We start from the raw sequence: 17,896 nt of genomic DNA on the forward strand, positions 1-17,896 counted from the left end.
AAACTGAAATATCATATTTACATAAGTACTCAGACCCTTTAATCTGTACTTTGTTGACACACCTTTGGCAGAGATTACAGCCTCGAGCTTTCTTGGGTATGATGCTACAAGCTTGGCACACCTGTATTTGGGTAGTTTTCAATTTTTTTCCTGCAGATCCTCTCAAGCCGCGGGGCCAGACAGACAACAAGGATGTGTACTCAGAGCACATGCGGACCAACTGGCAAGTGTCTTCACTGACATTTCCAACCTCTCCCTGACCAAGTCTGTAATACCTAGATGTTTCAAGCAGACCAACATAGTCCCTGTGCCCAAGAAAGTGAAGGTAACCTTCCTAAATTACTACCGCATGAAGCACTCACGTTGGTAGCCATGAAGTGCTTTGAAAGGCTCGTCATGACGCACATCAACACCATCATTCCAGAAACACTAGACCCACTCCAAATCGGATACCGCCCCAAAAGATCCACAGATGAACGTAATCTCAAATTGCACTCCACACTGCCCTTCCCCACCTGGACAAAAGGAACACCTGTGTAAGAATGCTGTTCATTGACTACAGCTCAGCATTCAACACTATAGTGCCCTCAAAGCTCATCACTAAACTAAGGACCCTGGGACGAAACACCTCCATCTGCAACTGGATCCTTGACTTCCTGACTGGCTGCTCCCAGGTGGTAAGGGTAGGTAACAACACATTTGCCACGCTGGTCCCCTTCTGTACTCCCTGTTCATCGACGACTGCGTGGCCAAGCACGACTCCAACAGCATCATTAAGTTTGCTGACGATACAACAGTGGTAGGCCGGATCACCGACAAAAATGAGACAGCCTATAGGGAGAAGGCCAGAAACCTTGCAGAATGGTGCCAGGACAACAACCTCTCCCTCAATGTGAGTAAGACAAAGGAGCTGATCGCGGACTACAAGAAAAGGAGGGCCGAGCAAGCCCAATTAACATCGACAGGGCTGTAGTGGAGTGGGTCGAGAGTTTCAAGTTCTTTGGTGTCCACATCACCAATAAACTATTGTGATCCAAACACACCAAGACAGTCGTGAAGAGGACACAACAGCACATTTTGCCCCTCTGGAGACGAAAAAAATATTTGTAATGGGTCCCCAGATCTTCAAAACGTTCTACAGCTGCACCATCGAGAGCATCCTGACCGGTTGAATCACCACCTGGTATGGCAACTGCTCGGCATCCAACCATATGGCGCTTCAGAGGGTAGTGTGTACAACCCAGTACACCACAGGGACCAAGACTCCAGTCACCCAGGTCATAGACTGTTCTCTCTGCAACCGCACGGCAAGCTGTACCAGAGCACCAAGTCTAGGTCCAAAAGACTCCTTAACAGCTTCTACCCCTAAGCCATAAGACTGCTGAACAATTAATCAAATGGCCACCCATCACACCCCTTCCCTACCCTTTGTTTTTACACTGCTGCTACCCTGGTAGCACTTATTTGTTTTTCCTTTGCTTCCATCCCCATTCGATGCGTGGAACGGATGTGGGAGGGGCTAGATCTACATAAGGGTGCAAATTTTTTTTAAACTCACAGAAGCTCTGATGAAGGCCGTGAAGCCGATACGTAAGCTTATGAAATATCAGTGATACTACCAAGAGCAGTGTGCGGTTTCCTTTTTCCTTCACACTGCTGCTACTCCCAGTTTATTATCTATGCCTAGTCACTTTACCACTACCTACACGTACAAATTACCTCGACTGACCTGTACCCCGCACATAGACTTGTCACCGGCGTCGTAAGAAGTGGACCAAAGTGCAGAGTGGTGAGCGTACATATTCCTTTAATTTATAGAAAATGTAGCCAACAAAACAAGGAAACGACCGTGAAGCTTAACTTTGGCTATAATGCCTCTAACAAAGTCAACTACCCACAAAACCAAAAGGGAAAAAGGCTGCCTAAGTATGATTCCCAATCAGAGACAACGATAGACAGCTGTCCCTGATTGAGAACCATACCCGTCCAAACACAAAGAAATAGAAAACATAGAAAATCAGAACATAGAAAGCCCACCCAAATCACACTCTGAACAAACCAAAATAGAGACATAAAAAGGCTCTCTCGGGTCAGGGCGTGACAAGACTCTGTACCCGTACCCGCTGTATTTTACCTCGTTATTTTTATTTTATTGTGTTGCTTTTTTGTTTATTTTAGTTTATTTAGTAAATATTTTCTTAACTCTATTTCTTGAACTGCATTCTTGGTTAAGGGTTTGTAAGTAAGCATTTAACGGTAAGGTCTACTACACCTGTTCGGCGCATGTGACAAATAACATTTCATTTGATTTGATCAATGATCTCTTTGTACTTTGCTCTGTTCACCTTTGCCACAATCCTAACTGGTCTCCCAGTCCCAGCCACTGAAAAACATCCCCAAAACATGATGCTGCCACCACCATGCTTCACTGTAGGGATGGTTCCAGGTTTCCTACAGGCGTGACATTTGGCATTCAAGCCAAAGAGTTCAATCTTGTTTTCATCAGACCAGAGAATCTTGTTTCTCATGGTCTGAGAGTCTTTAGGTGCCTTTTGGTAAACTCCAAGCTGGCTGTCATGTGCCTTTTACTGAGGAGTGGCATCCGTTTGGCCACTACCATAAAGGCTGATTGGTGGAGTGCTGCAAAGATAGTTGTCCTTCTGGAAGGTTCTCCCATCTCCACAGAAGCTCTCTGGAGCTCTGTAAGAGTGAACATCGGGTTCTTGGTCACCTCCCTTACCTTAATTGCTCAGTTTGGCCGGGTGGCCAGCACTAAGAAGAATGATGGACGCCACTGTGTTCTTGGAGACCTTCAACGCTGCAGACATTTTTGGTAGCCTTCCTAGATCTGTGCCTCGACACAATCCTGTCTCGGAGTTCTATAGATAATTACTTCGATCTCATGACTTGGTTTTTGTTCTGACATGAACTGTCAACTGTGGAACCTTATATAGACAGGTGTGTGCCTTTTCAAATCATGTCCATTCAATTGGATTTACCACAAGTGGACTCCAATGAAGTTGTAGAAACATCTTAAGGATAATCAATGGATAACAGGATGCAATGAGCTCAACCTTTTTTTGCTTTGTCATTATGGGTATTGCATGTAGTTTTTTATATATTTTTTCATTTTAGAATAAGGCTGTAATTTAAGAAAATGTGGAAAAAGTCAAGAGGTCTAAATACTTTCCAAAGGCACTGTATGTTGGTTTTAATTGGAACATCTACTTAAACATTCACTTGGTGAAGGCTTGTCATATGAAACATAATGAATTCAACAACTATCTCTCTGTCACTATCAAACACAGTCATGGGTGCGTACTGTATCTCTCAAATTCACTCGAAAAGCATGCTGGGAAATATGCAAATACATCTTCACGTCCAGTTAAAACAACACCCCCAGTGTTTAAACCTTAACAACTTGTGCTTTATAAACATGTTCATGTGTTTAAAAACTGATACAGAAAATAAACATGTTTACATTTACATTTAAGTCATTTAGCAGACGCTCTTATCCAGAGCGACTTACAAATTGGTGCATTCACCTTATGACATCCAGTGGAACAGCCACTTTACAATAGTGCATCTAAATATTTTAAGGGGGGGGGGTGAGAAGGATTACTTTATCCTATCCTAGGTATTCCTTAAAGAGGTGGGGTTTCAGGTGTCTCCGGAAGGTGGTGATTGACTCCGTTCTAGTGTTTATGTTCTGAAATTAAATTTGAAATGCCTTGACACATGTAAAAAGTGTAACAGAGGAGAGTATATTTATGTGTGCAGATAGTAATCACTTGGTTTTACTGTGTAAGGTGTTTACCCAACACAGAATATAAAGTAATGTTGTAACTCACTTGCAGACCACATCTGCTGTATCATCGTTGACGAGGCAAGGTGCTCCATGGCACCTCAGGCACTTATCCACCTCACATTTGTTTCCCTCGTATCTGACCGGACACACACACTCTACATGGCCACTACTGGACAATGTACAGGCCTTGGAGTTTACACAGTAGTGGTGGCAGATGTCTGCAGAGGAGAGAAAGAACAGAGGAAAGAGAAAGAGACATGGAGAGAGAGAATTAGATAGATAGAGAGACAGAGACAGTGAGATGGAAGGAGGGAGGGAGGGATATTGAGACAGAGGGAGAGAGAGAGGGAGAGAGAGGTGCATTTCATAATGAGGAAACGGAGCATAGTTTTAGCTGGTTTGATTAGAATTTCACAGGCTTTTAATGAGACTTAATTATCTGCAACAAATGGCATCTCATCCATAGATGAAAACGTATCACCCCTTGGGCAAGTAACAGTTGGAATGCACTAATAGTGTCAGTTGAAATTGTTTTCCTCACAATTTATAATGACAAAGCCTACATAAGAGAACGCCATATTTTATCAGTGCAGCACAGAAACCCCCAGACGTTGTTTAGAGGGGCATTTATAATTACTCTCTCGCCCAAACGTGGTATTTGTAGCTAAGAAGGAATTGCCCTTTCTGGTAAAACAAATAGTTTCCCCCCCGTTTTTTTCTCATTTAGACTTTCTTGTTGTTGTTGGAACCTTAAAGATGAAAAACTGAAAAAACGTCTGATTTCTAGAGTGTGACGAAGGAGGGGGGGGGGGGGCTGTTCCCCTCATAACAAATCAGAGGCTCTCTATACCACTTTCAATATAAATGTGGCCCTCCAAGATATATTTTGACATCAATACAATAGATGCCATTTAGCAGACACTTTTATCCAAACGAGCTACAGTAATGCATGCATACATGTTTTATGTATGGGTGGTCCCAGAAGACAAACCCACTATCTTGGCATTGCAAGAGCCATGCTCTACAAACAAAGCTATAGATGACCACCACGAGAAACACTGGGCAACTCCTAGAGTCAATATGCAATTGGATCCCTTTACTCACGGTAAAGACAGCGGTCTCCAGTATACTCTGCCATGCAGCGGCACACCGGCTGGTTCCCTAAGCTGACATCACAGGTACCACCATTCAGACAGTGGTTATCACACACCCGCTTCTCACAGAATGGACCTGTAAACCCTACAGGGCACCGACACGTTGGCTTGCCTGGAGGGGGACAGGAGAGGTCGAAGGAAGGAGAGGGTGGGAGAAATGGGGAGAGAAGAGAAGTTTGGCTGACAATTATGTGCATGGTTATCAACTCAAATGTTTTTAAGGCTGTGTGTTCTTGTTCCTAAAGCTGAGTATCAAGCATCCGAAAAACCAAAGATAGCGGATTCTTAATAACACAAGGTCCCTGGAGGTCAGAGAGATATAATTGAAATATTTCCAGTCATTTAATTGATAACAGTGACTGCCTCCAGTGAGGCCTGTTCTCCTTATCCCCAAACTGGGGTACTTGAGGAAAAACATTTGACAGTAAGCTCTCCCAAGCTCAGCTTCCATCGCTCATTAAGAGCAATACTCCCCAAGCCTGCTCAACACAGCGAAACCTCTTACTTTATGAAAAATCAGTCAGTCGCAAAGCATGAATGCCGAACAGTCAGTGCCTGTATGCCCAGCAGCAGAACAAATATCCCATCACTTTTTTTCACTCCTCTTTGACTGCATTGGACATATAACACAAAGCACTGACTGGGCGAGTGAACCAAAAAATAAGACTGATCATCAACAAAGAAAAAACTAAACTTGCCTGCAACTCTCCAAATAATTTAAAATACTGCTGCGATACTCACTTTGCTTCACTCACATATGAATAAGTTATTGCATATCACATATCACGCACCTGTCAAGCTCACTAGCCAAATACTGCTGTCATAATAAAAAAAGACTGACAGCTTGAAGTCAATTGACTGAGATCATGTTTTCAAATATTATTCCTAAACTATCAAATACCTGGTCTTCATTCCCCCTGGGCAAGAGTGTACTTAGATATTGTGAATAGAATGGCCAGAGATTGTTGCAAGTTAAAGTATTTTATGAAAGATGACACATGTATTACGAGGTGATGAGAAAATATGTTTTAAGGGCAAACATTTCACTTCCCAGACTAAAAGATTCAACACAAAAGTCGTAGACCAGTCTCTAAAATACTGTGCAGTGCATTCGGAAACAATTTGCCTTGACTTTTTCAACATTTTGTTACGTTACAGCCTTACTCTAAAAAGGATTACATTACATTTTTACCTCATCAATCTACAAACAATATTCCCATAATGACAAAGTGAAAACAGGTTTTTGGACATTTCTGAAAAATAAAAAACTGAAATACCTTATTTACATAAGTATTAATTCCCTTTGCTATGGGACTCGAAATTGAGCAGACTCGAAAGTGCATCCTGTTTCCATTGATCATAATTGAGATGTGTCAACAACTTGATTGGAGTACACCTGTGGTAAATGCAATTGATTGGATGAGATTTGGAAAGGCACACACCTGTCTGTATAAGATCCCTGTCACGACTTCTGCCAAAGTTGGTCCCTCTCCTTGATCGGGCGGCGTTCGGCGGTCGACGTCACCTTTTTTCTACTCGCCACCGATCCACGTTTCATTTTCCATTTGTTTTGTCTTCATTGTACACACCTGGTTTCCATTCCAATATCATTGTTCCCTAATTAACCCTCTGGTTTCCCCCTTGTTTTTATGCGTGTTTGTTATTGTCAAGTTGTTTCGTTTTGTGAACTGCATTATTTTTCTCTTTCATGGAATATTGTTTTTGAGTAAAGTTACGGTTATTATTCATCTCTGTGTCCTGAGCCTGACTCTGCCTTACCAGCATCACCTAGACTTTTGACAGAAAAACGCAACCGACCTAATGGAGTCAGCAGGTGCACACAGCCCTCCTCTACCTGTGGAGGAGTGCATCCAGAGGCACGCGACTATGTTGCAAAATTTCGGCACAGCCATGTATCGCGTGCTGCAAACCATGGAGCGATGGGAGAGAGGGCGTTTTCCAGCAACTCCATCATCATCACCCCAGCTCCCACAACAACCCACACCACTGTCCTCCCCTCCTTCACCTGGACCCAGTGGGATTTGGCATGCGCTCCAGAGGGAATATGATGGGACGGCTGCCGGGTGCCAGGGGTTCCTACTCCAGCTGGAGCTCTACCTGGCAACCGGCTCCATCGGGACGCGAGAATGTGAAAGCCCTCATCTCCTGTCTATCTGGGAAAGCGCTTGAATGGGCCAACGGTGTCTGGGGAAGTGAAGGAGCGACCTTGGACAACTATGAGGATTACTCACCGCATCCGGGCGGTTTTCGATCATCCATCTGAAGGGAGAGCTGCGCAGGAACACTTGTTTCATCTTATACAGGGAATGAGGAGCGCACAAGACTTTGCACTGGACTTTCAAACTCTGGCCGCCGGCGCGGGATGGAATGAGCGGGCCCTGATCGACCACTACAGGTGTAGTCTACGCGAGGACATTCGTCGGGAGCTAGCCTGCAGGGACACCACACTTACATTTGACCAGCTGGTGGACCTATCCATCCGGCTGGATAACCTGTTGGCCTCCCATGGACGTCCGGATCGGGGTCCATCAGTTACATCCCCCAGCACCTCCGATCCGACACCTATGGAGCTAGGAGGTGCTGCTCTGAGGGGGACCAGAGGGGGGCCATTCCCTACACCACCTGTGGCCGCAAACGACACACTGCTGGTCGGTGCTGGGGAGTTTCTCCAGGGAGTCGAGGTAGCAGGCTCACTGTTGGATCATCCCAGGTGAGTAGGCACCCGACTCACCCAGAGCTCCCTGTTGCTCACATGTCTGTGTTCATAAAATTTCCCTGCATAGTTTTCCCCGCATTCCCAGCATAAAGCGCTAGTACATTCAGGTGCAGCTTCCCCCCATCGATGGGGGGATTGTGAGATAAATCTGCTGGTAGATGCAGCACTTCCCAGGAGTCACGTGTATCCTCTGTCATAGGAGGAGACGGCGGCTATGGAAACATATCTCAGAATCTCTGGGGCAGGAATACATTCGGCCTTCCACTTCACCTGCCTCCTCGAGTTTCTTTTTTGTGAAGAAGAAGGATGGAGGTTTACGCCCGTGTATTGACTATCGAGGTATCAATCAGATCACGGTGAGGTAGTTACCCGCTGCCTCTCATAGCCAGTGCGATAGAGTCAATGCACGGGGCGTGCTTCTTCACAAAATTGGATCTCAGGAGCGCTTACAATCTGGTGCGGATCCGGGAGGGGGATGAGTGGAAAACGGCATTTAGTATCACCTCTGGGCACTATGAGTACCTTGCCATGCCGTACGGGTTGATGAATGGTCCAGCAGTCTTACAGTCCTTTGTAGACAAGATTTTCAGGGACCTGCACGGGCAGGGTGTAGTGGTGTACATCGATGACATTCTGATATACTCAGCTACGTGCGCCGAGAATGTGTCCCTGGTGCGCAGGGTGCTTGGTCAACTGTTGGAGCATGACCTGTACTGTCCTTCCATCAGTCCGTCTCTTTCCTAGGGTACCGCCTTTGCGCGTCAGGGGTGGAGATGGAGTGTGAACGCATTTCAGCCGTGGGTAATTGGCCAACTCCAACCACGGTAAAGGAGGTGCAGCGCTTCTTAGAGCTTGCCAACTACTACCGGAGGTTTATCCGGGGCTTTGGTCAAGTAGCGGCTCCCATTACCTCAATGCTGAAGGGGGGACCGGTGCGACTGCAGTGGTCAGCTGGGGCAGACAGGGCTTTTGGTCACCTGAAGACTCTGTTTACCTCGGCTCCAGTGCTGGCTCATCCTGATCCCTCCTTGGCATTTATAGTGGAAGTGGACGCGTCCGAGGCTGGGATAGGAGCTGTGCTGTCTCAGCGCTCGAGTACGCCACCAAAACTCCGCCCATGTGCTTTCTTTTCGAAGAGGCTCAGCTCGGCTGAGTGTAATTATGATGTGGGGGACCGCGAGCTGTTGACTGTCATCAAGGCTCTGAAGGCGTGAAGGCATTGGCTTGAGGGGGCTAAACACCCTTTTCTTATTTGGACTGACCACCGCAATCTGGAGTACATCCGGGCGGCGAGGAGAATGAACCCCCGGGCCATGTTTTTCACCCGTTTTGTTTTCACCCTATCCTACAGACCAGATTCCCAGAATGTTAAGGCAGTATGACACAGAGGATCGGTCCACGAATCCCACTCCCATACTTCCGGCTTCTTGCCTGGTGGCACCGTTGGTGTGGGAGTTGGACGCGGACATTGAGCGTGCGTTACGTACAGAGCCCACTCCCACCCAGTGTCCAGTTGAACGTCTGTATGTTCCGTCTGCTGTCCGCGACCGTTTGATCTGTTGGGCCCACACGTCACCCTCCTCTGGTCATCCTGGCATTGGTCGGACAGTGTGCTGTCTTAGTGGGAAGTACTGGTGGTCTACCCTGGCTAAGGACGTGAGTGTTTATGTTTTCTCCTGCTCGGTGTGCGCTCAGTGCAAGGCACCTAGACACCTGCCCCGAGGGAAATTACAACACCTAACAGTTCCACAACTGCTGTGGTCACACCTATTGGTGGATTTCTTGACAGATCTTCCTCCGTCACAAGGAAACACCATGATCCTGGTCCTGGGGGATCGGTTTTCTAAGTCCTGCCGTCTCCTTCCTTTGCCCGGTCTCCCTACGGCCCTACAGACTGCGGAGGACCTGTTCACCCACGTCTTTTGGCACTACGGGGTGCCTGATCGGGATCCCCAGTTCACGTCCAGGGTTTGGAGGGCGTTTATGGAACGTCTGGGGGTCTCGGTCAGCCTCACCTCGGGTTTTCATCCCGAGAGTAACGGGCAGGTGGAGAGAGTTAACCAGAATGGGGGTAGGTTTCTGCCCAGGGGAGTGGACGGCATTCATCCCCTGGGCAGAGATGGCCCAGAACTCACTCCGCCACTAACCTATCTCCTTTCAAATGTGTACTAGGTTATTAGCCGGTTCTGGCACCGTGGCATCAGAGCCAGATTGAGGCACCTGCGGTGGATGAGTGTTTAGGCGCTCGGAGGAGACATGGGACGCTGCCCATGTGCCCCTGCAACGGGCCATCAGGCGGCAGAAGGCAAGTGCCACCGCAGTGAGGCCCCGGTGTTCGCGCCTGGGGACCGGGTCTGGCTCTCAACCCGAAACCTGCCCCTCCGCCTGCCCTACCGGAAGCTGGGTCTGCGGTTTGTAGGGCCATTCAAAGTCCTGAGGAGACTGAACAAGGTTTGTTATAGATTATAGCTCCCACTGATTACCGTATTAATCCCTCATTCCATGTGTCTCTCCTCGGTGGTGGCTGGTCCGCTTCAGGAATCTGAGGTGCGGGAGGTTCCTCCGCCCCTTCTGGACATCGAGGGGGTCCCGGCGTATGCTGTTCGAGCCATCATGGACTCAAGGCGTCGGGCGAGGTGCCTTCAGTACCTCGTGAAGTGGAAGGGGTACGGTCCGGGGGAGAGATACTAGGTGCTGGTGGAGTTTCACCGTCTCCACCCGGATCACCCTGCGCCTCGTCCTGCGGGTCGTCCCCGAGGACAGTGTCGGCGGGCTGCTTGAGCCGTGCGTCAAGGGAGGGGTACTGTCACGACTTCCGAAGTTGGTCACCTCTCCTTGTTCGGGCGGAATTCGGCAGTCGACGTCACCTGTTTTCTACTCACCACCGATCCCAGTTTCATTTTCCATTTGTTTTGTCCCACAGTTGAAAGTGCATGTCAAAGCAAATACCAAGCCATTAGTTCTAAGAAATTGTCCGTAGAGCGTTGAGACAGGATTGCGTCGAGCCACAGATCTGGGGAAGGGTACCAAAACATTTCTGCAGCATTGAAGGACCCTGAGAACACAGTGGCCTCCATCATTCTTAAAGGGAAGAAGTTTGGAACCACCAAGACTCTTCCTAGAGCTGGCCGCCCGACCAAACTGAACAATCGGGGGAGATGACCAAGTCACTCTGTCAGAGCTCCAGAGTTCTTCTGTGGAGATGGGAGAACCTTCCAGAAGGACAACCATCTCTGCAGCACTTCACCAATTCAGGCCTCTATGTTAGAGTGGCAAGACGTAAGCCAGTCCTCAGGCACATGGCAGCCCGCATGGAGTTTGTCAAAAGGCACCTATAGGACTCTCAGACCATGAGAAACAGTATTCTCTGAATGCCAAGCGTCACGCCTGGAGGAAACCTGTCTCCATCCCTACGGTGAATCATTGTGGTGGCAGCTTCATGCTGTGGGGATGTGTTTCAGTGACAGGGACTTGGAGACTAGTCAAGATCGAGGGAAATATGAACTGAGCAAAGTACAGAGAGATCCTTGATGAAAACCTGTTCCAGAGCGCTCAGGACCTCTCAGGACCTCGCTCAGAGACTGGAAGTTCACCTTCCAACAGAACAACAACACTAAGCACACAGCCAAGACAACGCAGGAGTGCCTTTGGGACAAGTCTCTGAATGTCCTTGAGTGGCCCAGCCAGAGCCCAGACTTGAATCCAATCAAACATCTCTGGAGAAACCTGAAAATAGCTGTGCAGCGACGCTTCCCATCCAACCTGACAGAGCTTGAGAGGAGCTGCAGAGAAGAATGGGAGAAACTCACCAAATACAGGTGTGCCAAGCTTATAGTCATACCCGAAAAGACTCTAAGCTGTAATCACTGTCAAAGGTGCTTCAACAATGTACAGAGTAGTCTCTGTACATTGTGTCTGAATACTTATGTAAATGTAATATTTACATTTTTAATACATTTGCACACAGTTTTTGATTTGTCATTTTGGGGTATTGTGTGTAGATTGATGAGGGGAAAAATAGATTTAATCCATTTTAGAATAAGGCTGTAATGTAATAAAACGGAAATGTGGAAAAAGTCAAGGCACTGTATCTACCCCAGTCATGACAGGAGCATTAAAATGGTTCAATCACCGCATTTATGTTATTTATGTCAGCATTCAACATTCACGTATTATATTTAGCACACTCTCTAAAATTGACTTTTTTGTTTCACGTTTTAATGTCACATGCACAAGTACAGTGAAATGCCTTTCTTGCAATCCATGAAGCGATTTAGCATTTACACAAACCTTCGCAACATGTATTATTTATTTGAGTAATGGTCAGGAAACCACAGTAATCCAAATGTATCTATCTCTATGGGTAATTTCTCTTGTGAGTCCACACAGTCCATCAGTGGTAAGAGACTGAGATGTTGTGAATAATTGCCCTTTTGCATGCATTATGTAACCGGTTGACTGGTTTGTAGTAAAGAGACATAAAGTAAAACTCAAGTGTTCTGTACTATTTTTGTTAAATCCAGCCATCCACCAATCAATATATGGATGGATATTAACAGCAGACTCACCCAGCGGTGAGCCCATGCAAGTGCCTCCATTGAGGCAGTAGTCGGTGCAGTGATTGACCTCACAGTGTTCTCCAGAAAAGTCAGGCCAGCAGTAGCAGCGCCAGTCCCCTTTCTCATTGGCAAGGCAGCGCCCGCCGTTCTCACACGGTGGCCGACACAGCTCGCCTTTAACACATCAAGACACAGTACAGTATGTTCAATTATGATGATCTTGTACACAGGTTTTTGAAGTAGCTTTTATTTGTAAACTATGAATATGATCAGTGTCTACAGAGACATGAATTTAGCCCTGGGCCAGTAAAAAGAGGTTGATATTGCATAAGCATGTCGTCTTATGCTATAATTTCAAGTCTTCTTTTGAAGGACAATCGTGGCCAAAAGTTTTGAGAATGACACAAATATTAATTTCTACAAAGTTTGCTGCTTCAGTGTCTTTACATATTTTTGTCAGATGTTACTATGGAATATTGAAGTATAATTACAAGCATTTCATAAGTGTCAAAGGCTTTTATTGACAATTACATGAGGTTGATGCAAAGAGTCAATATTTGCAGTGTTGTCCCTTCTTTTTCAAGACTTCTGCAATTTACCCTGGCATGCTGTCAATTAACTTCTGGGCCACATCCTGACCGATGGCAGCCCATTCTTGCATAATCAATGCTTGGAGTTTGTCAGAATTTGTGGGTTTTTGTTTTTCCACCTGCCTCTTGAGGATTGACCACATGTTCTCAATGGGATTAAGGTCTGGGGAGATTCCTGGCCATGAACCCAAAATATTGATGTTTTGTTCCCCGAGCTACTTAGTTATCACTTCTGCCTTATGGCAAGGTGCTGCATCATGCTGGAAAAGGCATTGTTCGTCACCAAACTGTTCCTGGATTGTTGCTCTCGGATGATGTTTTGGTACCATTCTTTATTCAGGGCTGTGTTCTTCGGCAAAATTGTGAGTGAGCCCACTCCCTTGGCTGAGAAGCAACCCCATACATTAATGGTCTCAGGATGCTTTACTGTTGGCATGACACAGGACTGATGGTAGCGCTCACCTTGTCTTCTCCGGACAAGCTTTTTTCCGGATGCCCCAAACAATCGGAAAGGGGATTCATCAGAGAAAATGACTTCAGCAGTCCTCAGCAGTCCAATCCCTGCACCTTTTGAAGAATATCAGTCTGTCCCTGATGTTTTTGCTGGAGAGAAGTGGCTTCTTTGCTGCCGTTCTGGACACCAGGCCATCCTCCAAAAGTATTCGCCTCACTGTGCGTGCAGATGCACTCACACCTGCCTGCTGCCATTCCTGAGCAAGCTCTGTACTGGTGGTGCCCCGATCCTGCAGCTGAATCAACTTTAGGAGACGGTCCTGGCGCTTGCTGGACTTTCTTGGGCTCCCTGAAGCCTTCTTCGCAACAATTGAAACGCTCTCCTTGAAGTTCTTGATGATCCGATAAATGGTTGATTTAGGTGCAATCTTACTGGCAGCAATATCTTTGCCTGTGAAGCCCTTTTTGCGCAAAGCAATGATGATGGCACGTGTGTCCTTGCAGGTAACCATGTTTGACAGAGGAAGAACAATGATTCCAAGCACCACCGTCCTTTTGAAGCTTCCAGTCTGTTATTCGAGCTCAATCAGCATGACAGAGTGATCTCCAGCATTGTCCACGTCAACACTCACAGCTGTGTAAACGAGAGAATCACTGACATGATGTCAGCTGGTCCTTTTGTGGCAGGGCTGAAATGCAGTGGAAATGTTTTTGGGGGATTCAGTTCATTTGCATGGCAAAGAGGGACTTTGCAATTAATTGAAATTCATCTGATCACTCTTCATAACATTCTGGAGTATATGCAAATGGCCATCATATAAACTGAGGCAGCAGACTTTGTGAAAATGTATATTTGTGTCATTCTCGAAACTTTTGGCCACGACTGTACACAAAATGCTGAGCGATTCAGAAAAATTTTACTTGGCCAAGTTCCTTCTCAGCTGGGTCTTGCTATTGTAGCAGTTTTAGAGGTGAAATTACATTTGTAGGCAGTAGGTGAGGTCTAAGCAGGGGTCTTGACGAGCTTACCTGAGACATTGACATCATTGCAAGAGCCGTTGACCAGTACCTTCCCTTCTGGACAGGTGCAGGTGGCGCCCGTTGGGTTCAGTAGACACATGAAGTCACAGTTCATTCTCAGGCACGGGTTGACCGCTGCAGAAAGACAAGAGACAAACAAAATGGCACAGTGGTCTAAGGCACTGCATCTCAGTGCAAGAGGAGCCACTACAGTCCCTGTTTCAAGTACATGCTGTATCACATCTGCCCGTGATTGGGAGTTCCATAGGGCGGCTCACAATTGGCCCAGCATCAGCCGGGTTTGGCTGGGGTAGGCCATCATTGTAAATAACAATCTGTTCTTAAGTCACTTGCCTAGTTAAATTTAAAAAATGTTAATGCCAAGAAGATTTATCATTCAAGCTGAAGCTTCAATACAGTCTTCAAATAAAGAACATCCACTCCTTTATTACTATTGTTCCATTAAACATTCTGAGGCAAACACACAGGGAAGAGGCTACACCTTATGGATTTAGTTAATACTGTGCACAAATGTATTTCTATTCAGAATCAACAAGAAATGTGGTCCATATTCCACTCAATTCCTGGTCCCAAAGGACTACTATATCCGGGCGCCGATGACATAGATGTCGATTAAGGCTGCACCTCGCACCTCTCTGATTCAGAGGGATTGGGTTAAATGTGGAAGACACATTTCAGTTGAATGCATTCAGTTGCACAACTGACTAGGTATCCCCCTTTCCTTTCCTGTTAGTGAACACTGCTTTGGTATGCACCACATCAGCAACATGCTGCCATATTCCTCAAATAAGTCCTTGTAAGCCTTGGGTTTTCAATAATAACAACAACAAAAAAAACAATTTGTTGTGTTTGGGGTGATAGAGATCATCGTGGTTCAAAGCTAGCGAAAGAATGGGTGTCCATGTGTTCTGCTGAAGACATCAAAACAACAGCAAATGCTGGCCAGACCGGACTCGTCGCGTGCATTGCAAAATAAATGTACACATACATGTTATTCAATTATTGCTTAGTCAGGCACTAAAATAGAATTTGATTCTATTTGTGATGCTCGACATGCTGCAAGAACTGCCTCTCCCATCTCCTCACTGTTTTTTAGGAGCATTTACCCACGTGCCATCTCCTCATTGGATTTTAGGAGCATATATCCACGTGGGTGATTGAAAGATGAACTGAGTCCAAAGAAGAAGAAGAAGCCTGAAGGAAGGAGGAGAGATGACTAGAAACAAATTTGGGTCTACTGTTTTTATCTGTGGATTAATTGTCGGAGTAGAGGAAATTGTGCATTTCAGGTAAAATAGCAACCCAATGTTTAGATCCCATTACAAATTCGCTAGCAACAGCAAGCTAGCTAGCTAAATTGCCATAAATGTTTAATGCTTTGAACCTGTCCCCAAATTACCGTAATATAATTGGTTCAGAGTTTGTTTTGATATTTCAACCTGCGTGTCCTGATCGCGTCTGGTGTGGGGGGACAAAATCAGCACTCGTGCGGTCTGGTCAGCATGTAACACTCCTGGTCTTTCTGTTCTGCTAGCTGTGCATTAACTTATGCTGCCCAAAGAGTAGGCTACAAAAATCAAATCTCATTTTATTTTTCACATGCGCTGAATACAACAGGTCCTTAACCAACAATGCAGTTTTAAGGAAAATAAGTGTCAAGAAAGTATTTGCTAAAATAAGCTGAAGTAAAACACACACAAAAAATAAGAAGAAAATAGAAAAATAACAAATAAGTAAAAAGCACCAATAAAATAACAGTAGCGAGGCTATATACAGGGGTACCGGCACAGAGTAAATGTGCGGGGGCACAGGTTAGTCAAGGTAATTGAGGTAATATGTACATGTAGGTAGAGGTAAAGTGACTATGCATAGATAATAAACAGAGAGTAGCAGCAGAAGCTGGACTACTGAGTCTTTGGGGAACGGTTCAGCTGTCCCTTTAGTGCCTGACGCTCCACAACTCTAAACACGATACAGATAACAAATAGCACCCGAGAGCTACAGTGAAAAGGGAAGTGGAGAGGCAGAGGATGATTGCTCCTAACATGGGAGATTAAATGACTCAAGTCCCACACTTGAGAAAATGAAAAACTAGCTCAAGAAACAGAGCTCTTGCACTTCCATCCAGACTGTGGACCCACAGTTATCTGCAGTCTGTGTTGGTGAACCAGATAGAATATCAATGCGACATTGTTATTACTATTGTTTAAATTATTATTATTTTTCACATTTATTTAACCAGGTAGGCAAGTTGAGAACAAGTTCTCATTTACAATTGCGACCTGGCCAAGATAAAGCAAATCAGTTCGACACATACAACAACACAGAGTTACAGATGGAATAAACAAACATTCAGTCAATAATACAATAGAAAACGTCTATATACAGTGTGTGCAAATGAGGTAAGATAAGGGAGGTAAGGCAATAAATAGGCCATAGTGGCGAAGTAATTACAATATAGCAATTAAACACTGGAGTGATAGATGTGCAGAAGACGAATGTGCAAGTAGAGATACTGGAGAGCAAAGGAGCAAAATAAATAAATAAATACAGTATGGGGATGAGGTAGTTGGATGGACTATTTACAGATGGGCTATGTACAGGTGCAGTGATCTGTGAGCTGCTCTGACAGCTGGTGCTTAAAGTTAGTGAGGGAGATATGAGTCTCCAGCTTCAGTTATTTTTGCAATTCTTTCCAGTCATTGGCAGCAGAGAACTGGAAGGAAAAGGCGGCCAAAGGAGGAATTGGCTTTCGGGGATGACCAATGAACTATACCTGCTGCTACAGGTGGGTGCTGCTTTGGTGACCAGTGAGCTGAGATAAGGCGGGGCCTTAAATAGCAAAGACTTATAGATGATCTGGAGCCAGTGGGTTTGGCGATGAATATGAAGCGAGGGCCAGCCAAGGACAGCATACTTGTCACAGTGGTGGGTAGTATATGGGGCTTTGGTATCAAAAAGGATGGCACTGTGATAGACTGCATCCAATTTGCTGAGTACAGTGTTGGAGGCTATTTTGTAAATGACATCGCCGAAGTCAAGGATCGGTAGGATAGTCAGTTTAACGAGGGTATATTTGGCAGCATGAGTGAAGGATGCTTTGTTACGAAATAGGAAGCCGGTTCTAGATTGTTTTGGATTGGAGATGCTTAATGTGAGTCTGGAAGGAGAGTTTACATCCTAACCAGACCAGACACCTAGGTATTTGTAGATGTCAGAACCGTCCAGAGTAGTGATGCTGGATGGGCAGGCAGGTGCTGATAGCGATCAGTTAAAGAGCATGCATTTAGTTTTATTTGCATTTAAGAGCAGTTGGAGGCCACGGAAGGAGAGTTAAATGGCATTAAAGCTCGTCTGGAGGTTTATTAACACAGTGTCCAAAGAAGGGCCAGAAGTATACAGAATGGTATCATCTGCGTAGAGGTGGATCAGAGAATCACCAGCAGCAAGAGTGACATCATTGATGTATACAGAGAAAAGAAAGAAACTGTTGAGTCTGTTGAGTCTGTTGAAGGCTGTTGAGTCTGCCGATAAGAATGTGGTGATTCGAAAGC

At 45.7% G+C, this 17,896-nt stretch overlaps 1 protein-coding gene across 1 annotated transcript in view; it reads right to left on the bottom strand.

Annotated features, from left to right (window-relative positions):
• LOC118385852 (low-density lipoprotein receptor-related protein 1B-like) overlaps positions 1 to 17,896 on the bottom strand; it is a 359,442-nt gene that overhangs the window by 12,373 nt on the left and 329,173 nt on the right. The window contains exons 82-85 of the mRNA XM_052521799.1: positions 14,331 to 14,456; positions 12,268 to 12,432; positions 4,913 to 5,074; positions 3,852 to 4,026 (exon numbers count right to left, since the gene is read on the bottom strand). Coding sequence (XP_052377759.1) covers positions 3,852 to 4,026; positions 4,913 to 5,074; positions 12,268 to 12,432; positions 14,331 to 14,456 — 628 coding nt within the window. The remainder of the gene's footprint in view (positions 1 to 3,851; positions 4,027 to 4,912; positions 5,075 to 12,267; positions 12,433 to 14,330; positions 14,457 to 17,896) is intronic.

Source organism: Oncorhynchus keta, chromosome 7 (assembly GCF_023373465.1).
Source record: "Oncorhynchus keta strain PuntledgeMale-10-30-2019 chromosome 7, Oket_V2, whole genome shotgun sequence".
In the NCBI taxonomy this organism is placed as follows: Eukaryota; Metazoa; Chordata; class Actinopteri; order Salmoniformes; family Salmonidae; genus Oncorhynchus; species Oncorhynchus keta.